This window comes from Phasianus colchicus, chromosome 31, assembly GCF_987193195.1.
Source record: "Phasianus colchicus chromosome 31, bPhaCol1.hap1.1, whole genome shotgun sequence".
Taxonomy (NCBI): Eukaryota; Metazoa; Chordata; class Aves; order Galliformes; family Phasianidae; genus Phasianus; species Phasianus colchicus.
The window spans coordinates 3,655,284-3,678,900 of record NC_143466.1 but is presented as its reverse complement, the minus strand read 5'-3'; the positions used below and the strand labels follow the sequence as shown (position 1 = coordinate 3,678,900).

Sequence of the window (23,617 nt, the reverse complement as noted above, 5' to 3'; positions counted from 1 at the left end):
GGGGGCTGGGGGGGTAGTGGGGTGTTATGGGGTGAATAGGGGGGAAGGTGTGGAGGAATTGGGAGGTAATGGGATCCTATGGGGGGGCTTGGGGGGGAGTAGTGGGGTCCTATGGGGGGAATAGGGGATAAAGAGGGGAGCAATGGGGTCCTATGGGGGGAATAGGGGGGAAGGTGGGGGAATGGGGGGGGGCAAGGGGGTGAATATGGGGCAGGCTGAAGGTCATGTGACCCTATGGGGTGGGCTGGGGAATACAGGGTGGGCGTAGGGGGGGGGGGGGGGGGTTCCTGGGAAGGTCACATGACTGTATGGAGTGGGCTATAGAGATCACGTGACCCTACGGGGTGGGCTGGGTACTAATTGGGGGGGGGGGTCCCCAGGAAGGTCACGTGATGCTATGGGTTGGGCTGGGGAATATTTGGGGGGGGGGGGGTGTTGTGTCCTGGAAAGGTCACGCGACCCTTGGGGGGGGGGGTAAAGTCACGTGACCCTATGGGAGTGGGCTGAAGAATATGGGGGAGTCCTGGGAAGGTCATGTGACCCTTAGGGGAGACTGGTAAAGTCACGTGACCCTGTGGGGTGGGCTGAAGAATATGGGGGAGTCCTGGGAAGGTCATGTGACCCTTAGGGGAGACTGGTAAAGTCACGTGACCCTGTGGGGTGGGCTGGTGATTATGGGGGAGTCCTGGGAAGGTCACGTGACCCTGCGGGGCGCTATAGGGACACGGGGGTCACACGGGGGTCTCCCGTCATCCCCCGCCAGCGCCGCCATGTTCCCGGAGGAGCGCAAGGAGGGCAGCCCTCGCTTCGCCAAGCTCCACTTCCCGGTGGGGCTGTGGGTGAACAGCCCCAGGAAGCGCCTGGCCCAAATCCGGCACCGCTGGCCCAGCGCCGCCTCGGTGCGCTCCAACAGCTCCGACAGCGCCGAGCCGCGGCCGCACGGCAAGGCCAAAGCGGCGCGGCACAAGCGGCTCTCCAACCTCTTCCACCGCACCAACGCCGCCCCGCAGGGGGGCGCTGCTGCCGCCGCCGCCACTACACGGGGGTCCGGTGCCGCCGCCGCCCCCCCGCAGGGAGCCAACGCCGCCCCGCACGGCGCCGACCGGCACTGGGTGAGTGAGGAACTCCGCCCCACAGACCCCCGCCCTCCATCCCAGTGTGACCCCACAGCCCCCCAACCTCAGCCATCCCCCTATAACCCCACAGACCCCCATCACCCCACAGACCCCCCTCCATCCCACAGACCCCTGCCCTCCTCCATCCCTATGTAACCCCACAGACCCCCATCACCCCACAGACCCCCTCCTGCCCCACAGCCCCCTGCCCTCCTCCATCCCCATGTAACCCCACAGACCCCTGCCAACCCACAGCCCCCCACCCTTCTCCATCCCCACAGACCCCCCCCCACCCCATTGACTTCCCATCCTGCCCCACAGACCTCCGCTTCCCTCCATCCCAATGTGAACCCACAGACCCCCATCACCCCACAGACCCCCATCACCCCACAGACCCCCCCGTCCTCCTTCCCCATGTAACCCCACAGAGCCCCCCCACCCCACAGCCCCCCAACCTTATCCATCCCTATGGTAACCCCACAGAGCCCCCCCACCCCACAGCCCCCCACCCTCCTCCATCCCCATAGACCCCCACAGACTCCCCCCACCCCATTGACCCCCATCCCACCCCACAGCCCCCCACCCTCCTCCATCCCCCTATAACCCCACAGACCCCCGCCCACCCCACAGCCCCCCCACCTCACTGACCCCCCCCCCCTCCCCGCAGAGCCCCAACCGCCGCTGGGTGAGCGAGAAAAAACTCTGCGACCTCTCCTCCCCCCCCGCCGGGGACGAAGAGGAGGACGAGGACGAGGAGCGGGGGGACGACGACCACGGAGGCCGGCGGCGCCGGGGAGGGGGCGGCGGTGGGGGCGGCGGTCCCGGCCGCGGCGCCCCGCCCCCCCAGCAGCCCCCCCCCGTGGTGCTGAAGATCTTCGGGGCCGACATCAGCTACGGCGCCAACTACAAGAGCGTGCTGGCCACCAGGGGCTGCACGGCGCGGCAGCTGCTGCGGGAAGCGCTGGAGCGCTACGGGCTGAGCGCCGGGGGCGGCGACGACTTCGTGCTGTGCGACGCCGTGGGGCGGGCGGGGGGCGCGGGGGGGGCGTGGCAGCCGCAGTTCGTGCGGGTGCTGGGGGCGGACGAGCGGCCCGTGCTGCTGCACGAGGGCTGGAGGGCGAGGGACGGCTGCGCCAGGAGGTTCCTCATCCGGAGGAGGGCCGACGTGGAGCGCGGGGAGCGGCGCGACGCACGGGGTGAGCGCCGGGCGGCCGCGGAGGGGCGCGTGGTTTGACCCGCGGCGGGACCCGTAGTTTGACCCGCGGCGGGACCCGTAGTTTGACCCGCGGCGGGATCCGTAGTGGGACCCGTAGCAGGATGGGTAGTGTGATATGTAGTGTGGCCCGCGGCGGGACCCGTAGTGTGGCCCATAGCGGGACCCGTAGTGCGACCCGCGGCGGGACCTGTAGCGGGACCTGTAGTGTGGCTCGTAGTGTGACCCACGGCAGGATCCGTAGTGGGACCCGTAGCAGGACGGGTAGTGTGATTTGTAGTGTGACCCGCGGCGGGACCCGTAGTGTGACCCGCGGTGGGACCTGGGACCTGTAGTGTGGCCCATAGTGGGACCCGTAGTGTGACCCACGGCAGGACGCGTAGTGTGATGTGTAGTGTGACCCACGTTGCGACCCGTAGTAGGGCACGTAGTTTGACCCACAGCGGGAGCCGTAGTGTGACCCAGCTGGACCCGTAGTGGGACGCGTAGTGTGACCTACGGTGCGACCCGTAGTGTGGCTTGTAGTGTGACCCACGGCGGGATCCGTAGCGGGGCGCAGAGCTGGACCCATAGAGCCCTATAGTGGGACCCACAGCGGGACCCACAGCGAACGATAGCTGGACCCATAGTGTGACCCATAGAGCCCTACAACGCCCCATACATAGAGCCCCGCAGTGCCCCATAGCATCCAATTTATTGCCCCATAGCGCCCCACAGCACCCCAACATCTCACGCCCTTTTTTCTCTCTGCCCCCCAATTTCTCCCCCCACCCCCTATGACCCCCCAATTTCTCCTGCCCCCCACTCCTCTCCCCCGCTCACGACCCCCACCAATTTCTTCTCCCCCATTTCTTCTCCCCTCCCCCTTTCCCCCCAATTTCTGCCCCCCTCCCTCACTTCCCCCCCGATTCCTTCTCCCCCCTCTGACCCCCCCCCCCCAATTCCCCCTCCCAGCCCCCTCCCCGCCCCCCCGCCGTTCCCGCACCCGCGCCGCCTCCGGCGCCCCGCCCCCCGCTCAGCCCCGCCCTCCGTCCGTTTCCCTGCGCCGCAGCGTCAGCGACGCCAACCTGACCGCGCGGCGGCGGCGGGAGCGCAGGGCGGTGCTGAGCGTGGCGGCGGACGACGCCGGAACCCCGCCGGAAACCCGCGGGGACGGAGCGGAACGGAGCCCCGAGCGGCGGGACGAGGAGCGGCGGAGCCCGGAGGACGAGGAGGAGGAGGATGAGGACGACGAGGACGAGGAGGGGGGCAGCTTCGTGCGGCCCCCCCGGCGGCGCCCGTACTGCCTGGTGCTGCAGGGATACGGGCGGCAGGTGCGGCTGGGGGGGGGGCGCGGCTCACCCTGTGGCTCAGCCTGCCCCATAACTGCCCCATAACTGCCCCGTAGCCCTGCTTCATAACCTCACCCTGCCCCATAACTGCCCCATAGCTCAGCTTGCCCTGTAGCCCTGCCCCATGGCCCTGCAGCGCCCCATAACCTCACCCTGCCCCCTAACCCTGCTTCCGAAGTACCCCCCCATTGCTCCCCACGACCCCTAACTGCCCTCCAACCCCCCTTTACCATCTCCTCTTGCCCCCCAACCACCCCCTATTGCCCTCCACTGCCCCCAACTACCCCCCCACTACCCCCCAGCCATCCCCTTTTGCCCCCCCATTGCCCCCCAACCACCCCTCTATTGCCCCCCACTGCCCCCCCAACTATCCCCCAGCCACCCCTATTGCCCCCCGTTGCCCCCCTATTGCCTCCCACTGCCCTCAACCCCCCCATTGCCCCCCCTATTGCCCCCCACAATCCCCTCACTGCCTTTCTTGCCCCCTATTGCCCCCCAACCACCCCTCTAATTGCCCCCCACTGCCCCCAACCACCCCCCTATGACCCCCAACCATCCCCTATTGCCCCCAACCCCCCCCTATTACCCCCAACCACCCCTCATTGCCCCCCACTGCCCCCCAGCCCCCCCCCCATTGCCCTCCCCATTACTCCCCAACCCCCCGTTTGCCCCCTCTTGCCCCCCACTGCCCCCCTGACCCCCCGTTTCCCCCCCCCTCCCCCCAGGACTCGGTCCTGCTGGTTCTGTCCCAGCCCACCCACATCTTCGGCCGCCCGGACCCGACCCGCACCGCCCCGCACGGCCCCCCCCCGCCGCACACGGCGCTGCCGGGCCCGGACCTCCTCCCGCAGCACTGCAGCATCCGCACGTCCTGCAGCCCCGCCTCCGTCCGCCCGTTCCGCGGCGCCGCCGTCACCCACAACGGCTCCCCGCTGCTCCGCCCGGCGCCGTTAAAACCGGGAGACCTGCTGTGCTTGGGGCAACACTTCGTGCTGCTCTACAAGGACCCCCGTTCTCCCGGCCCGGAGCCCGGACCCGCCTGGCTGCCCCGCCGCCCGCTACCGGCCGGCATCACCGGCGCCCTGGGTTGCGCGGCCTGCGGGAGGAGCCCGCAGGAGCGGCACGAAGCGGTGCGGGCGGTGCTGGAGAGCAGCGCGGCGGAGCTCCGTTACCGGGCGCAGGACGAGGAGGCGCTGCTGGGCGCCGTGCTGGCGGCGGCGGACGGCGGCGGGGCGGGGCTGAGCCCGGCCTTCCTGCTGGGGCTGTGCCTGCAGCACGCCGCCACCGCCATGCCGCAGCGCCACCTGGCGGAGCTGCTGGGCAGCGTCGCGGGGAGGGTGAAGGACGCCGTCTGGGTACGGGGTTCTATGGGGTCATGTGGGGTGTTATGGGGTTATATGGGGTCCTATGGGGTTATGTGGGATCCTATGGGGTTATATGGCAGGGTGAAGGACGCCGTCTGGGTACGGGGTTCTGTGGGGTCATGTGGGGTGTTATGGGTTCTATGGGGTCATGTGGGGTCCTATGGGGTTATATGGGGTCCTATGGGGTTATGTGGGATCCTATGGGGTTATATGGCAGGGTGAAGGACGCCGTCTGGGTACGGGGTTCTATGGGGTTATGTGGGGTGTTATGGGTTCTATGGGGTCATATGGGGTGTTATGGGGTTATATGGGGTCCTATGGGGCTATGTGGGATCCTATGGGGTTATATGGCAGGGTGAAGGATGCCGTCTGGGTACGGGGTTCTATGGGGTCATGTGGGGTGTTATGGGTTCTATGGGGTCATATGGGGTGTTATGGGGTTATATGGGATCCTATGGGGTTATATGGCAGGGTGAAGGACGCCGTCTGGGTACGGGGTTCTGTGGGGTCGTGTGGGGTGTTATGGGTTCTATGGGGTGTTATGGGTTCTATGGGGTGTTGTGGGGTGTTATGGGTTCTATGGGGTCATGTGGGGTGTTATGGGTTCTATGGGGTGTTATGGGATGCTATGAGGTGTTATGGGTTCTATGGGGTTATATAGGGTGTTATGGGGTTATATGGAATCCTATGGGGTTATATGGCAGGGTGAAGGACGCCGTCTGGGTACGGGGTTCTGTGGGGTTCTATGGGGTTATATGGGGTGTTATGGGTTCTATGGGGTTATATGGGGTGTTATGGGGTTATATGGGGTCCTATGGGGTTATGTGGGATCCTATGGGGTTATATGGCAGGGTGAAGGACGCCGTCTGGGTACGGGGTTCTATGGGGTCATGTGGGGTGTTATGGGTTCTATGGGGTCATATGGGGTGTTATGGGTCATATGGGGTGTTATGGGTCATATGGGGTCATATGGGGTGTTATGGGTTCTATGGGGTTATATGGGATGCTATGGGGTGTTATGGGTTATATGGGGTGTTATGGGTTCTATGGGGTCATATGGGGTGTTATGGGGTTATATGGGATCCTATGGGGTTATATGGCAGGGTGAAGGACGCGGTCTGGGTACGGGGTTCTATGGGGTCCTATGGGGTGTTATGGGGTCATATGGGGTGTTATGGGTTCTATGGGGTCATATGGGGTGTTATGGGTTCTATGGGGTTATATGGGGTCCTATGGGGTTATATGGCAGGGTGAAGGGTGACGTCTGGGTACGGGGGTGTTGTGGGTCCTATGGGATCCTATGGGGTTATATGGGATCCTATGGGGTGTTATGGGTTCTATGGGGTGTTATGGGATCCTATGGGGTTAGATGGGGTGTTATGGGGTTATATGGCAGGGTGAAGGATGCCATCTGGGTACGGGGGTGTTATGGGTTCTATGGGGTTGTGTGGGTGTTATGGGGTTATATAGGATCTTATGGAGTTCTATGGGGTGTTATGGGGTTATATGGGGTTCTATGGGGTTATATGGCAGGGTGAAGGACGTCGTCTGGGTACGGGGGTGTTGTGGGTTTGTGTGGGGTGTTGTGGGGTTCTGTGGGATCCTATGGGGTTCTATGGGATCCTATGGGGTTACGTGGGGTTCTATGGGGTCACTTATGGGGCGGATTTGGGGCACTTACGGGGACACTGACGCCATTCCCCCCCAGGAGAAGATCAAGGAGATCGGGGAGCGGCAGCCCGACAAGTGCGTGTCCCCCCCGCCGCCATAGGGCCGCCGTAGGGCCGCCCCCTGCCCCCCCCTTGACCCCCCCCGCCCACCTTGCAGCCCCCAGGAGGCGCCGCCCGGCATCCAGGCGGTGTCGGAGCAGCTGAGGCCGCTGCTGCTGTGGCTGGCGAACGGCGTGGAGCTGCTGAACATCGCGCAGGGCCGCGTGGCGGAGATGGAGGCCGAGATGGAGATGGACGGTGCGGGGGGGGGGCGGGGGGCGGGGGGCTTCGGGGGGGCGGGGGGAGGGGGGGGGTTGAGGGGGGAGGGTGGAAATGGGGAGGGGGAAATGAGGGGGAGGGGTTGGGGGGGTTTGGAGGGAGGGAGATGAGGGGGGAGTTGGAGGAGGGGGGGTTGGGGGGTGGAGATGAGGGAGGGGGTGGAAATGGGGCAGGGGGAGATGGGGGGGGTTGAGGAGGGGGTTTGAAGGGAGGGAGATGGGGGGGAGTTGGAGGAGGGGGGGGTTATGGAGGGGGGGTTGGGGGGAGTTGAGTTTGGGGTTGGGGGGAATTGAGGGGAGTTGGGGGGTTGAAGGGGGGGTTGAGGAGGGGGGGAGTTGGGGTTGAGGGAGGGGAGTGGAGGGGGGTTGAGGGGGGGTGGGGGGGGAGTTGAGGCAGGGGGCTGAGGGGGGTGGTTGAGGAGGGGGGGAGTTGAGTGGGGGGGAATTGGGGTGAGGGGAGGGGGGACGTAGGGGGGGGTTGGGGGGTGAATTGAGGTGGGGGGTTGGAGGTGGATGGTTGGGGGGGAGCTGGAGATGGGTGGGGGGCACGGGGGGGGCGCTGGGTGGGAGAATTGAGGGGGGTGTGGGGGGGGATATGGGGTTGGGGGGAGGAATGAGGGGGGAATTGAGGGGGGGCTGGAGATGGGTTGTTGTCCCCCTATGGGTTTGTAGCCCCCCCTCCCTCACCCCAGACCCCCAATATGGGTTTGTAGCCCCCCCCTGACCCCCCGACCCCCCCCGCAGCCCCCGACCCCGAGCTGACAGCCGACCTGGAGCAGTGCGACGAGGCGCTGGCGGTGCTGGACGAGGTCATCATGTCCACCTTCCAGCAGTCCGTCTACTACCTGACCAAGGTGCCCCCGCCCCCAAAACCCCCCCTCGACGCCCCCCCCTCCCCCTTCTACACCCCCCCCTCCTCCCCACCCCCCAAACTCCCCCCTTGATGCTCCCTCCTCCCCCCTTTATACCCCCCCCTCCTCCCCCTTTTCCACCCACCCCTCAAACTCCCCCTTCGACACCCCCTCCTCCCCTTTTACACCCCCCCCCTCCTCCCCACCCCCAAACTCCCCCCTCAACGCTTCCCCCTCCCCCTTTTACACCCCCCCTCCTCCTCACCCCCCAAAACCCCCCCTCGACCCCCTCCTCCTCCGCCTTTTACACCACTCCCTCCTCCCCCTTTTACACCCCCCCCTTCTCTCCACCCACCCAACCCCCCCCTTGATGCCCCCCCCTCCTTTTTTACACCCCCCTCCTCCCCACCCCCCAAACCCCCCCTTGACCCCCCCTCCCCCTTTTACACCCCCTCTCCTTCCCATCCCCCTCCTCCCCCTTTCACACCCCCCCCTCCTCTCCACCCACCCAACCCCCCCCTTGATGCCCTCCCCTCCTTTTTTACACCCCCCCCCTCCTCCCCACCCCCAAACCCCCCCCTCGACGCCCCCTCCTCCCCCTTTTATGCCCCCCTCCTCCCCACCCCCCAAAACCCCCCTTGACCCCTCCCCCTTTTACACCCTCCCTCCTCCCCAGTCCCCTCCTGCCCCTTTCACACCCCCCCTCCTCCCCACCCCCCAACCCCCCCCCTCGACGCCCCCTCCTCCCCCTTTTACACCCCCTCCCCCTTTTTTCCAGACCCTTTACTCCACCCTGCCGTCCCTGTTGGACACCAACCCGTTTGTGGGCGGCTCGGAGCCCAGCGTTGCTCCGGACCTGGGCGCCATGCCGGAAGGGATCCGGCCCACCCTGGCCGTGTTTCAGGCCGCCCTGGAGCTGAGCAGGCAGTGCCAGCTGCACCCCCACCTCACCTCGCAGACCTTCGGATATCTCTTCTTCTTCTCCAACGCCTCGCTCTTCAACACGCTCATGGAGAGAGGTGGGGAGGGGGGGGGGGTCCCCGGGGGTCTTTTGGGGGCGTCTGGGGGGGATCTGAGGGGGTCCTGGGGGGCTGAGAGGGCGTTTATGGGGGATCTGAGGAGACCTGGGGGTCTGAAAGGGCACTTATGGGAGATGGGAGGGGGTCTGTGGTGCCGTTCTGGGGGGATCTGAGGGGTCCTGGGGGGCTGAGAGGGCATTTATGGGGTTCTGAGGCGCTCCATGAGGGTATTTGGGGGATGCGGGGGGGGTCCTGGGGGTCCGCGCTGCTCCCTGGGGCCGTTTGGAGGCGCGCTTACGGGGGCGCTGTGACTCGGCGGCTCTCTATCACAACCGTGATGAGGCATCTCTATGGTTCCCCCATTTCCGCCCATTGTCCGCAGCGGGCGCTGCGGGAAGCGGCCGTTTCCTCCCCGAGCCGGAAGTGCCGAAAGGGGGAGGCGGGGTTGCGGCGGTTTCCGATTGGCTGCCGCGGTGGGCGTGGGCGGCGCTCACGTGACTCTGCCGCGCAGCTGATTGGCGGAGAGCTGTGCTCACGTGGCCGCCAGGCCCGGGAGCGTCACGTGCTTCCGGCTCGCTCCCCTGTGGCGCCCCACGTGCTTCACACCCACGTGGCCGCGGGGCGGGCGGGGGTCTTTGTGATGAATTTTGGGTTGAATTCAGGCGGATTTGAGTTCTGCCGCCCCGCAGGCAGCGCCGGGCCGTTCTTCCAATGGTCGAGGGCGGTGAGGATCCGAACCAACCTGGACTTGCTGCTGGATTGGCTGCAGGCCGTGGGGCTGGGGGACATCGCCGCCGAGTTCTTCCGCAAACTCTCGGCCACCGCCAACCTGCTGTGCACCCCGCGCAGCAGCCTCAGCAAGGTGGGCTTCGGGGGGGTCCGGGGGGGGGTCTGGGGGCTCATACTGAGCCGCCCCCCTCCCCCCTTAGGCCACGTGGGCGCGGCTGAGGGCTGAGTACCCGGCGCTGAGCCCGGCGCAGCTGCACCACGTGCTGCGGCACTACCAGCTGGGCCCGGGGCAGGGCTACCCCGAGGGGTGGAGCCCCCCGCCCGAAGAACGCGACGCCGTGGCTTCCGGTGGGTCCCGGGAATTCCTACCGCCTCTCCTCCTCCCGCCCTTCCTCCTCCCCCCTTCCCCTCGTCCTCTTCGTCCTCGCCTTCCTCCTGTTCTTCCTTTTCTTTTTCCTTCCTTCTGCTCTTCCCCCCCTTCCCCCCTTTCATTCTCTTCCTTTCTTCTTCTTTCTTCCCTTCCCTCTCCCCTCTTCTTTTTCTTCCCCCCCTTCTCTTCTTCCTCCTGTTCTTCCTCTTTCCTTCCTCCTCCCTTCTCCCCTTCCCCCCATTTTTCTTCCTTCCTTCTTCTTTTCTTTCCCTCTTCCTTTTCCCCTTCTGCCCCTTTTGCTTCTCCTCCCTCTCTCCCTTCTATTCTTCCTATTCGTCCTTCCCTTCCTTCCTTTCCTTCTCTTCCCCACATCCCCCCGACCCCCCCACGCCCCTCAACCCCCTTCCCCCCCCCCCCCAGGCGATATATTCGAGAGCTTTTCGGACCACCCCCCCCTCCTGCTGCCCACCGACGGCTTCCAGCTGCGCCTTGGGGAGGCGGTGACGGACTCCGGCCTGCAGGCGGCGCTGTTCCGAATCCGCAGGATGCTGTGGGAACGCGAGGAGGGGGCGCTGCCCGCCAACCTCAGCGCCATGGGGCGGGACGGGGGGGTCTGAGGGGGGGGGGCGGGGGTCCTCCCGATCTGTGGGTGGGGGTCTGACCTGGGGGAGTGGGTCTGAACTGGAAGGGGGGGGTCTGACCAGGGTTGGGGGGGGGGGGGGGGTGTTGTGTCCTGGGGGGGTCCTAAGTGGGGGGGAAGCAGGTTGGGTCTGACCCTCGGGGCTCTGAATTGGGGGGGGGTCCTGAGTCTTAGGGTGGGGTTTAACATGGACGTCCTGGCCTGGGGGTGGTAGAGGGGCGGGGGGTCCTATGGGATTGAAGCCCTGATAGGGGCAGCACTGGGGGCGGCCCCCCCCCCCCTCAGTGCTCGGATGGGCGCTGCGATTCAGCCCCCCTCCCCAATTCTGTGGGGCGCTCCGGGGGGGTCCGCTGTAAAACCCCCCCCCCCAAATAAAGCCAACGCTGCGGCCCTTCCGCGTCCCAGCGCTGCGGTGGGCGGGGCTTTGGAGGGGGCGTGGCCTGGCTTGGCGGCGCTCTGCCCCATCCGTGGTGGTGCATCTCTATGGTAACGCCCTCCCGGCTGCCGCGCCGCTTTCCCCAGTCACGTGTTGCTTGACTGCGCCGCTCCCATTGGCTGAGCCGCCGGAAGGGGCGTGGCCTGCGGGCGCTGCACCTCGCGGCTTCCGATTCGCCGGCAGGAAGGCGCGTCGCGCTCCTGCTGGCGTCCGATTGGCTGCGAGAGTTGGGGGCGTAGGGGGGCCGCGTCCAATCCGCCTGCTCTGATTGGCTCGGCAGCTGGTGGGCGTGGCTCGGGCGGAGGGGCTCAAAGCTCGCTTCCTGATTGGCCGCGTGTGGGGGGCGGGACTTCGCCAACTTCCTATTGGCCGCCGCGGCGGGCGTTGGCCACGCTCACGTGACCGCTCCCACGCTGCCGGTTGGCGGGGAGCGGCGATCACGTGATTCCTCCACTCTCCCCATTTCCGGGGTCCCACCCACGTGCGTCCCACCCACGTGTGTCCGCCCCCTCCCCGCCCCCCCCCACGGCCATGGCCGCACCCCGCCTGGGCCGCCTGGCCCCGGGCAGCGCCCTGCTCCTCCTCTGCGACCTGCAGGAGCGCTTCCGTCCCATCGTCGCCCATTTCCCCCACGTGGTCGCCGTCGCCGCCCGCGTCCTCCAGGTACCCCCCCCCTCCCCCTCCCCCCCCCAAATAAATAAACTCCAATTTAATTGGGCTGCAACGCCCCCCCCCCCCCCGACAGCCCCACATTGAGGCGTCTCCTCCTGTCTGCACCGACGGACCCCCAAATCTGTGCCACCCCACTCTGGATGTTTTGGGGGGGGGGCACGTAAATTCAACCCCCATCGCACCTTATGGGTCTGGAGACCCACAGTTTGACTGCCCCCCCCGCCGACCCCCACAACACACCTTTAGGACCCCCAAGCTTCCATCCTCCCCCCTCACATAACATCAGAACCCCAATAATTGCTCTTCTATACCTTTAGGACCCCCCCCCCAATGACACACAGGACCCCACCCCCCCCCTTTTTGCCCTCAGAACCCCAATATTTGGCCTTTAGGACCCCCCCCCCCAATGTCACACAGAACCCCAGACCCCGGGGGGGTTACATGGGGGTCCTGGGGAGTTGAACATCCGATGGGTCTGGGGTGGGGGGGGGGGTCCTGGTGGGCTGAGCCCCCAATAATGCGGGGTCTGGGGGTCCCAGAAGCACTTGGGGGATCCTGGGGAGACCCCCGGTGCTGTAAGGTGTGGGGGGGGTCCCAGAAAGGCTAAAGGTCTCCCCCCCCCCCTTTTTTTTACCCCCCCCTCAAGGCTTGCCGCCTGCTGGGGGTTCCGGCCTTGGTGACAGAGCAGAACCCGCAGGCTTTGGGCCCCACGGTGCCGGAATTGGGGGCTCAGGATTTGCCCCGTTACCCCAAAACGACCTTCAGCATGGTGCCCCCCCTCGAGGGGGAGCTGCGCCGCCGCCCCCACCTCACCTCGGTGCTGCTCTGCGGCATTGAGACGCAGGCCTGCATCCTGGTGAGGGGGGGGGGAGACCCCAAGGATGGGGGGGAATCCTAGAAGGGTTGGGGGGGGGAGGGTGGGGGGCTGAGGTCCCAATAATGGGGGGTCTGGGGGGTCCCAGGGGGGTTGGGGGGGGATATGGGGGTCCTGGGGGGGCTGAAAGGGATCCCAGTGTCTGATGGATCTGGGGGGGTCCCAGAAGGGCTGGGGGGGTCCTGGGGCGGCTGAGATCCCAATAATGGGGGGTCTGGGGGGTCTTAGAGGGGCTGGGGGGGGATATGGGGGTCCTGGGGGCTGAGTGGGACCCCAATGTGCAGAGGGGTCTGGGGGGGTCCAGTGTCCAATATGGCTTCGGGGGGGACCCCAATATCCTGGGGATTTGGGGGGGGTCCCATAGGCTCTGGGGGGGGTGCAGAAGGTTTTGGGGGACCTCAATATTCTCCTGTTTAAGAGGGGCTTCCACGGGAGCTGGGGGGGTCACGGAGGGGTCCTTTGAGGGGGGGGGGGGGGGGGTCCATGTGTTATTTGTGCCCCCCCCAGTGCACGGCGCTGGATCTGCTGGAGCGCGGGCTGGATGTGCACGTGGTGGTGGATGGCTGCTCATCCCGGAGGTGGGGGGGGGGCAAATGGGGGGGGGGGCTGAGAGCTGGGGGGGGGGCGAGGGGGGGAGGGGGGGGAGAGGCTACAGTGGGGTAATGGGATAAATGGGGGGGAATAAAGGGGATTTGGGGGGGGTGGGACTCATGGGGGGGGTGGGAGACATGGGGGGGGTATGAAAGCCAAAGGGGGGGGTATGGGAGGCTTTGGGGGGGGGGGGCATATGAGAGCCATGGGGGGGGGGGATAGGATACATGGGGGGGGATGGGACTCATGGTTGGGATGGGAGACATTGGGGGGGTTAGGAGCCATGGGGGGGGGGTAGGATATGGGGAGGGGGGAGAATAGGAGCCGGGGGGGGGGGGTTATGGGAGATATGGGGGGGTATAAGAGCCATGGGGGGGGGGGAATGAAAGCCATAGGGGGGGGGAAAGAGGGGGGGGGCATGGGAGACATGGGGAGGGGGCTTTTGAGCCATGGGGGGGGGGCATGGGAGGTATGGGGGGGGTTAGGAGCCATAGGGGCACAACACGGCGCCCTGAGGGATTGGGGACCCCCACGCCGGGGTGGGGAGGGGGGGGTCCCATGCTGCGCCCCCCCCCCAGCCAGGTGGATCGCATGGTGGCCCTGAGCCGCCTGCGGCAGAGCGGGGCGTTCCTGACCACCAGCGAGAGCCTCGTGCTGCAGCTGCTGCAGGACAGCCGCCATCCCCGCTTCCGCCAGGTTAGGCCACGCCCCCTGCGCCAAGCCACGCCCCTCCTCTTTTTTTTTGGACCGGCCACGCCCACAAGCCCACCCTCCCATCATCATATCGGTGTGTGTATCGCTTTAAGAGCGAAGCCACGCCCATCACTTGAACACGCGTGTCGCTTTAAGAGCGAGGCCACGCCCATTTGGGGCTGGCTACGCCCCCTCGCCTCGGCCACGCCCACAAGCCCACCCCCCCAATGCTGTACAAAGCTGTGCGCGTATCGCTTTAAGAACGAGGCCACGCCCACCGCGCGGCTTGGCCCCGCCCACCGCCCGCCTCCGGTTTAACCCCGCCCACTTTCCGCCTAGCCCCGCCCCTTCCTCTCAGCCCCGCCCCCTCGGCAAAGCCCCGCCCCCCCCCTCTCCTCTCATTGGGGCTCGGTGGGCTTCGTTAACCCGGCTCTCTAATTAATTCACCTAATTAACATCCCGCAGGTGCAGCAGCTCATTAAGGAGCCGGCGCCGGATACGGGGCTGCTGCCGCTGCTGGGGATGCTGGGGCCTGGGGGGGGGCTCTGAGACCCCCACCCAATTTGGGCTCCGTGCCCCCCCCCAATTTGGCTCCATAGCCCCCAGTTTGGGGTCGCTGCCCCCCCCCCGCCTTTGATTTCCAGCCCCCCCCCACTTTGATTCCCACCCCCCCCAATGTGGGCTCTGTGGCCCCCCCCCACCCCCCCACATCGGGGTCTTTGTGGTCTCTGCTCCCCCCCCACAATTTGGGGTCTCCCCCCATTTCAATAAATCCCCCCCCCCCAATTCCACACGTGCTCTGCATTCTGGGGGGGGGGGGGGGTCGCCAAGCCCCGCCCCCTTTTAAACCCCGCCCCCTTTTAAACCCCGCCCACTCCGCCCTTTCCTTAATGGACCCGCCAAGCCCCGCCCCCCGCCCCCATTGGCCGCTCTCAGCCAATCAGCTCCCACCCCCAGCCGCCCCCCCCCATTATAGCCCCCCCCTTTCCCCCCCCCCCAGAGCCGTGGCTGAATCCCTCGCGGCGCCACGGGGACGGACGGGACCCCCCCCCTCAGAACCCCCCCCCCATCCCCCTCCCCGGGACCCCCATCGGGACCCCCAGCATTGGGTGAGTGGGGCTGGGGGGGGGGGGGCGGCACTGTGTGACAGCGTGGGGGTGATAGGAGCGAGTGTGACAGCATGGGGGGGGGGGGGGCAGCGTGGGGGCACACGCGTGTGCAAAGCCATGGGGGGGCTTTTATTTATGGGGGGGGGGGGGGGGGGGAGGTGAAGGGAGCCCCGGCGTGGGGGGTTTTTTTCTTGGGGGGGGGGGGGGGGGAGTGAGGAGCGGTTGCCATGGCGACGTTGCCATGGAGACGGCGGCGCTGCCATGGAGACGGAGCGCCGGAGCGCTGCATTGTGGGTAACGGGGACCCCCCCACACAAACTCCCACCCCCCCCCCTCCCCCGCTTTCTTTCAGCTTCTGACTTCGCCCCCCCCCCCCCAACTGAAGACCCCCCCCCTCACAGCCCACCGTCCCAATGCGGCCCCCCAGCCCCAATTAAAGACCCCATTTCCCACCCCTAACGGGTCAACCCCCCCCCCAACCCCCCAGCAGCCCCCAGCCCCAATTAAAGTCCCCATTCCCCCCCCCAAAGACCCCCCCCTCTAATTTACGACCCCCATTGCCCCCCCCTGCACCTTCCCACCCTCATTGCCCCCCCGTCTTTCCCTCCCCCCATTGAAGCCCCCCCTCCCGTGTCCCCCCACTGCCCCCCCCCCCATTAATTAGGACCCCCCCCCCCCGCCATGCAGCCGGCGCTGCCCCCCCTCCTGGCTGCCCTCCTCGCCTCCCTCCCCCCTGCCCCCCCCATTTCCCCCATCTCCCCCCTCCTCCCCTCCCCCCCCCTCTCCCCGGCGTCCCCTCCCATCCCCCCCCCACGCCGCCACCGCCGGGGGGGGACCTCCCCCCTCCCCCCCCCTTCGAACCCCGGTGGGCGTGGCTTCGGCGTTGACCCCGCCCCCAACGCCCGCATCCCTCCTTACGGCCACGCCCCCGGTGGGCGTGTCCCCCACGAACGCCTCGCTCCCATTGGCCGTGCTTTGACAGACTCCGCCCCTTTGGGGCGTGCCCATGAAAGCCCCGCTCCCATTGGGCGGCTCCCTCCGTACGACTCCGCCCCCGGTGGGCGTGCCCTCCACGAGAGTCTCCCTCCCATTGGACGCGCCCTTACAGACCCCGCCCCTTATGGGCGTGCCCTCCACGGGAGCCTCCCTCCCATTGGACGCGCCCACACAGACCCCGCCCCTTATGGACCCGCCCTCCCCGAACGCCTCGCTCCCATTGGACCCGTCCGCCTAGAGCCCGCCCCTTACGGCCGTTCCCTCTCTCCCATTGGTCGCCTGTCTAACGATGACCCCGCCCCTTCCGGTCACCTCCGTCCCGCCGCTCGTTCCCTCCTTTCGGACCCCCCTCCCCCCCCCCGCCCCCAGCGCCCGCCCCCCGCCGCCCCCCGGCCCCGCACCGGAGCAATGCCAGGGATATTACGACGTGACCGGCCAATACGACGCCGCTTTCAACTGCTCCACCGGGCCGTTCCGTTTCTGCTGCGGCAGCTGCCACCTCCGCTTCTGTTGCGAGCACCGCTCCCGCCGTTTGGAGCAACGCCGCTGCGCCAATCAGCGCCCGCGCCCCGACTTCCGGGATACGCCCACTCCTTCCGGCCACGCCCCCCGGGAAGGGGAAGGGGCGGAGTCACCGCCGGCTGGCCACGCCCCCCCGCACGGGGCGGTCGCTGCCTGCGCGGTGGGCGGGGCCGTGGGGGTGGGCGTGGCCGCCGGGCTCGTGCTGCGGAGAGGAGGGGGGAGGAGGGGCAGCAGGTGAGGGGGGGGGGGGTATGGGGGGGTATGGGGTGGTAATAGGGGGGTTATATGGGGGATTTGGGGGGGGATATGGGAGATATGGGGGGTAATTGGGGTCTATGGGGGGTCTATGGGGGGTATGGGGGGTATGGGGGGGTTATAGGGGGGATTTGGGGGGGAATATGGGAGATATGGGGGTTATGGGGGGATATGGGGTGTAATTGGGGTCTATGCGGGGGTTATGGGGGGGGTATGGGGGGGTATGGGGGGATTTGGGGGGTATAGGGGGGTTATATGGGGGGATAGGGGGGGATGGGGGGGTTATATGGGGGATTTGGGGGGGGATATGGGAGATATGGGGGGTAATTGGGGTCTATGGGGCGGATATGGGGGGTCTATGGGGGTTATGGGGGGGTATGGCGGGGTTATATGGGGGATTTGGGGGGGGATATGGGAGATATGGGGGTCTATGGGGGGTAATTGGGGTCTACGGGGGGGATATGCGGGGTCTATGGGGGGTATGGGGGGGTTATATGGGGGATTTGGCGGGGATATGGGAGATATGGGGGGTAATGGGGGGGTTATGGGGGGATATGGGGGGTAATTGGGGTCTATGGGGGGGATATGGGAGGTATGGGGGGGTTATGGGGGGGATATGGGGGGGAATGGGGGGATATGGGGGGGTTATGGGGAGATATGGGGGGTTATGGGGTCTATGGGGGGGATATGGGGGTTATGGGGGGTACAGGGGGGTTATATGGGGGATTTGGGGGGGGATATGGGAGATATGGGGGGTATGGGGGGATATGGGGGGTAATTGGGGTCTATGGGGGGGGTATGGGGGGGTTCTGGGGGGGTATGGAAGGATATGGGGGAGTATTGGGGGATTTGGGGGGGGATACGGGGGGTAATGAGGGGATATGGGGTTTTGGGGGGGGATATGGGGGGATTATATGGGGGAGATACGGGGGATATGGGGTTTATATGGGGTGGGTATGGGGGGTGATGGGGGTATATGGGGTGGTTTGGGGGGTGATGGTGTATGGGGTGGTATGAGGGGATATGGGGGGCTATATGGGGGATTTGGGGGGATATGGGAGATATGGGGGGGTACGGGGGGATATGGGGGGTTTATGGGGTGGGTATGGGGGTGATGGGGGTTATGGGGGGATATGGGGGGGATATGGCAGACATGGGGGGCATATGGGGGGATATGGGGGGTTTTGGGGGATATGGGGGGGTCATGGGGGGCCGTATGGGGCTGTGGGGGTCCCATAGGGATTTATGGGGCCGTGGGGCGGATTTGGGGTCCCATAGGGCCGTGTCTCCCCCTATAGGGCGCTGGAGGCGCTGCGGCTGCGGGCGGGGGGGGCGGAGCGGGGGGGGGAGCGGCGCAGCAGCGGAGCTGTGCCCCCCCCGCCCCCCGACTGCGCCCCTCCACGGCCCCCCCCCATCAGATACGGCAATGGTACGGGGGGGGGGGGGCGGGGGTCCTTATGGGGGGGGGGGGCGTCCCAATGGGGTGGGGGGGGGGCATAGAATGGGGGGGTCTATAGGGGTTGGGGGGGGGTTGGGGGGGTCCTATGGGGGGTTTGGAGGGGGGGGGGGGTCCTAAAGGGGGTTGGGGGGAGGGGTCTTATAGGGGTGAGGGGATCCTGTGGGGGGTGGGGGTCCTAATGGGGTGAGGGGGGGTCTTATAGGGTTGGGGGGTCCTATAGGGGTTGGGGGGGGGGTCTAATTGGGGTGGGGGGCCCATAGATGGCGGGAGGCATTGGGGGGTCCTATAGGGGGTTTGGGGAGATCCTATAGGGTTGGGGGGGTCCTATAGGGGTGGGGGGGTCTTATAGGGTTGGAGGGGGGGGGGCCTATAGGGTTGGGGGGTTTTATAGGGGTGGGGGGGTCCTATGGGGTGGGTGGGGGGTCCTAAAGGGGTGGGGAGGGGGGAGGGTCTTCCAATAAGGGTGGGGGGTCCTGTAGGGTTTGTGGGGGTCCTGTAGGGGTGGGAGTCGTTATGGGGGTGCGGGGGGGGTCCTATGGGGTGGGGGGGGTGGGGGGGGGCTCTGTGGGTGCTGACTGTGTGCCCCCCCCCCAATTTGCAGACCCCCTGTATCACAGCTACCTGCATCTGAACCTGGGGAGCCCCGAGCGCCGCTCCGCCACTATGGGTGGGTTTGGGGGGGGGTCAAATTGGGGTCTGTGGGGTCGGATGGGGGGGGTTATGGGGTCATATGGGGGGATATGGGGGGTTATGGGGTCATGGGGGGGTTATGGGGTCATATGCGGGGGGTATGGGGGGGATACGGGGACGTAAAGGGGGGATATGGGGTCAAGGGAGGGCTATGGGGTCAAATTGGGGGATATGGGGTCACAGGGGGAGGTATGGGGTCACGTGGGGGGGATATGGGGTCAAATTAGGGGATATGGGGTCATATGGGGCGATACGGGGACATAAAGGGGGGATGTGGGGCCATATGGGGAGTTGGGGGGGGGTTTGGGGGCTATGGGATGGGGTAGGGAGTCAAATTGGGGGATATGGGGTCATATGGGGGTTATGGGGGGGCATGGGGTCACATGGGGGGATATGGGGTCGTAGGGGGGCTATGGGGACGTGGGGGGGTTATGAGGTCTCATGGGGATATGGGGGGGGGTCCTATGGGGTGACAGGAGGATTCCCTGTGGTTATGGGGTGGGGGGCACATTGGGGGGGTCACACAGGTGGGGGTCCTGTAGGGATGCCGGGGGGGGTGGGGCGTAAGGGGGGGTCTGAGCCCTATAGGGTGACCCTGCCCCCCCCCGCCCCATAGATTGGCGCCTGCCCCCCCCCGGCCCCCTGAGCTGCTCCCGCTCCTTCCACACCCTGACTCCGCTGCCCCCCCCCTACGAGAGCCCCGGACCCCCCCGAGGGCGCTGCGCCTCGCTGCGCCGCCTGGGTGAGTGCCCCATACGGCCCCATACGGCCCCATACGGCCCCATACAGCCCCATACGGCCCCATACGGCCCCATACGGCCCCATACGGCCCCACAGACCCCATATGGCCCCACAGACCCCATACAGCCCCATAGATACCTGTAAATCCCCCATAGATCCCATATGGCACCATAGATACCCATAAATCCCCCATATGACCCCATACGGCCCCATATGGCCCTATATGGCCCCACAGACCCCATAGGGCCCCATATGACCCCATACGGCCCCATATTACCCCATACAGCCCTATATGGCCCTATGTGACCCCATATGTCCCCATATGACCTCACGTGGCCCCAGGGATCCCATATGGCCCCATAGATCACATATGGCCCCATAGGTACCCATACGACCCCATAGGTCCCCATACAACCCCATATCATCCCACGCACCCCATAGATCTCACTGCGCCCCAAAGATCCCCCGTAGATCCCCATAAATCCTCCATAGATCCCCATATGGCCCCATAGATCTCCGTAGATCCCCCTGCACCCCATAGATCCCCCATAAATCCCCCATAGATCCCCATACGGTCCCATAAATCCCCCATAAATCCTCCTCCGCCTCATAGGTCCCCATAGATCCCCATATGACCCCATAAATCCCGCATAGATCTCCATATGACCCTATTATGACCCCACAGATCGCCATACAGCCCCATAGGTCCCCATACAACCCCATATAACCCCATACAGCCCCATAGATCCCCTATAGATCCCCATATGACCCCATACACCCCATAGATCCCACATAGATCCCCATAAATCCTTCATAGATCCATCTGCGCCCCATAGATCCCCCATAGATCTCCATATGACCCCACAGATCCCCATATGACCCCATAGATCCCCATACGGCCCCATAGATCCCCATACGACTCCATATGACCCCATACACCCCATAGATCCCCCTGTGCCCCATAGGTTCCCCATGGACCCGATAGACCCCATAGATCTCCATATGGCCCTATTATGACCCCATAGATCCCCATAGACCCCATAGATCCCCATATGACTCTATTATGACCCCATAGATCCCCATATGACCCTATTATGACCCCATAGATCCCCATAGACCCCATAGATCCCCATATGACCCTATTATGACCCCATAGATCCCCATACACCCCATAGATCCCCATATGACCCTATTATGACCCCATAGATCCCCATAGACCCCATAGATCCCCATATGACCCTATTATGACCCCATAGATCCCCATAGACCCCATAGATCCCCCATATGGCCCTATTATGACCCCACAGACCCCCCAAATCCCCCATAGCCCCCCCCCATAACCCCCCCCCCCCCCAATTTCTCCCCACAGCCGACCACAACCCCGACGACCCCGCAGCCCCATGGATCCCATTTGGGGGGGGGAGCGGGGCCGCGCCCCCCCCCACCCCACGCGGAACCCTTCCTTTGCCCCCCCCCCCCCACCCCCACCCCCATCACCGCCCCCCCCCCCACCGCCGGGTCCTGTCTCAGGAATGTTTATTTGGGGGGGGGGGCACCATACCCCGCACCCACCACCCCGCCGGGGGGGGGGGGCACCGGCATCACCGCCCCCCCCCCCCCCACACCCACCCCCCCCAAACTTTGCACCCCTCCCCCTCCCAAAGCAGCCTCGCGGGGGGGGGGGGGGGGGGAATAGGGGGCGGCCCCCCCCCCTCCCCACCATCCGAACATCGTTTGGGGTTGTTTGGGGTCGGGGGGGGGGGGGCGGCGGCGGGGGGAGCTTATGGGGTTGGGGGGGTTTATGGAGGGGGGGGGGGTTACGGGGGGGTCGCCCCAACCCGGCGAAGCACTTTTGGGGGGGGGCAGTTCTTACCGGGACCCCCCCCCACGCAGCCCCCCCCACATCTGCACACAGGGAGTCGCAATGAGGTCACCGTTTAGGGGGGGGGGGGGCAACAGGGAGACCCCCCCGTCATTGAGGACCCCCCCCCCCAATTGAGACCCCCCCCCCCATAGGACCCCCCTTTGGAACCCACCCCCCCCCCCTGAAGACCCTCCATGGAGACCCCCCCCCCCAAAAGACCCCATTTTGGGACCCCCCCCATAGAGACCCCCACATTGAGACCCCCCCCTCCCCAAGGACCCCATTTTGGGACCCCCCCCCCCATGGAGACCCCCATTGAGGACCCCCACCCCAAGACCCCATTTTCGGACCCCCCCCCATTGAGACCCCCATTGAGACCCCCCCCCCCCCCATGGTTTCCAATTTGGGACCCCCCCCATGGAGACACCCCCCCCCCCATAGGACCCCCCTTTGGAACCCACCCCCCCTCAAAGACCCTCCATGGAAACCCCCCCCCCCAATAGAGACCCCCCCCCCCAAAAGACCCCATTTTGGGACCCCCCCCATAGAGACCCCCCCAAGACCCCACTTTGGGACCCCCCCCATTGAGACCCTCATTGGGACCCCCCCCAAACCCCCCCCTTAGAGACCCCCCCCATTGAGACCCCCCCCTACGGACCCCACTTTGGGACCCCCCCATAGAGACCCCCCCATTAAGACCCCCATTGAGACCCCCCCCCCCCAAGACCCCACTTCGGGACCCCCCCCATTAAGACCCCCCCCCTTATGGTGACCCTCCATTGAGACCCCCACCCCATTGCCCCCCCCCAGACCCCCCCTCCCCCCATTGAGACCCCCACCCCATTAACCCCCCCCCCCAGACCCCAATATTGAACCCCCCATGGACCCCCCCCCATAGAGACCCCCCTTGGGACCCCCCCCATAAATCCCCCCCCCCCCATTGAGACCCCCACCCCATTAAACCCCCCCCAGACCCCATTATTGGACCCGCCCACACCGGGAGCCCCCCCCATAATGACCCCCCCCCCATAAAGCCCCCCATTGCCCCCCCCCCCCAAACCCCCCCTTCTGGGCCCCCATTTGCCCCCCCCCCCATTTGAGCCCCCCCCCCCCTCGGGGGTCACCCGAGGTCATCCCGCCCCCCCCCCCCCCCCCCCCCCGCCGTACGATGATGTCGCTGCCCGATGGCGTCGCACGCTGATGACGTCACAACGCTGCGGCGGCGGCGCGGACGGATGACGTCACGCCCCGCCCCCCCGTGATGACGTCACGCCGCCGCCGCCCTCCGATGACGTCACGCCGCCTCCGATGACGTCAGCACTGTGCCCCCCCCTTCCCCCCCACGACGGTGACGTCAGCACTGTGGACCCCCCCCCACTTAACGCCCCCCCTCCAATGACGTCACCGCGTGGGCGGGGCCTTTTCTCGATGATGTCACACCCCGCCCGATGACGTCACAAGCCATAGCCCCGCCCCCTTAAGCCCCGCCCCCGGGCCCACGTGCCTTAGCCCCGCCCCCTTTCCCCCCCCTCCCCCCCCCGTTCCGACCGAAGCAAAAAACGGCCAAAAAAAGCGAAAAGGACCAAAATTTTATTTTATTTTTTTCTTTCCGAAAATAAAGTGACGTCACGTGTTTACGGCTTCATTTTTTTCTTTTCCACCGCTTCTCTCTCTCATTGGTCACCCGCGCTGTCGCTCAGCGCTTTCCCCGCCTCCACGCACCGCCCCGCGCTCCCATTGGCCGCTCCCGCTGTCGCTCAGCGATGTCTCCCCACCCCCTCTTTCCTCCCTCCCACCCCCCATCCCATCCGCCCTCCCATTGGCCTCCCCAACCGCCAATCAACGCGTTCAAACCCGCGCTCCGCCTTTTCCGCCGACCGTTAGCCTCTCCCCCCTCCCCTTCCGCTCTTTTCACCAATCCGCGCTCGGTTCCCTCCCTCCCTGCCTCCCCCTATTGGTCGCAGCGCAAAGTGGGCGTGGCCGGCGGTTCCGAGGTGATAAAAGGCGGCCCCTTCGCGCGCAGCGCCTCAGCGCGGCGGGCGGGCGGCGGCGGCGGCGGAGGAGGAGGGGATCCTCAGCGCAGCGGGGGTAGCGCG

General features: G+C 66.2%; 3 protein-coding genes across 3 annotated transcripts; all 3 read left to right on the top strand.

Moving 5' to 3' along the window:
- Positions 1–640: 640 nt before the first annotated feature.
- Positions 641–10,621, top strand: RASIP1 (Ras interacting protein 1). Its single transcript, XM_090127560.1, has 11 exons — positions 641–1,112; positions 1,783–2,311; positions 3,283–3,641; positions 4,385–5,014; positions 6,732–6,769; positions 6,851–6,990; positions 7,755–7,864; positions 8,640–8,880; positions 9,570–9,742; positions 9,810–9,957; positions 10,400–10,621. The coding sequence occupies exons 1-11, from the start codon at positions 675–677 to the stop codon at positions 10,594–10,596; spliced, it is 3,003 nt and encodes a 1,000-aa protein (XP_089983686.1). The 5' UTR covers positions 641–674; the 3' UTR covers positions 10,597–10,621.
- A 131-nt stretch (positions 10,622–10,752) lies between these two features.
- On the top strand, positions 10,753–14,496 carry ISOC2 (isochorismatase domain containing 2). Its single transcript, XM_090127728.1, has 5 exons — positions 10,753–11,718; positions 12,374–12,583; positions 13,109–13,179; positions 13,771–13,888; positions 14,351–14,496. The coding sequence occupies exons 1-5, from the start codon at positions 11,587–11,589 to the stop codon at positions 14,432–14,434; spliced, it is 615 nt and encodes a 204-aa protein (XP_089983854.1). The 5' UTR covers positions 10,753–11,586; the 3' UTR covers positions 14,435–14,496.
- Positions 14,497–16,279: 1,783 nt separating this feature from the next.
- SHISA7 (shisa family member 7) lies at positions 16,280–23,613 on the top strand. The gene is made up of 5 exons (XM_090127558.1): positions 16,280–16,746; positions 18,844–18,893; positions 19,533–19,658; positions 21,027–21,191; positions 23,486–23,613. Exons 1-5 carry the CDS (start codon positions 16,280–16,282, stop codon positions 23,611–23,613), a joined length of 936 nt encoding a protein of 311 aa, XP_089983684.1.
- The last annotated feature ends 4 nt before the right edge of the window (positions 23,614–23,617 follow it).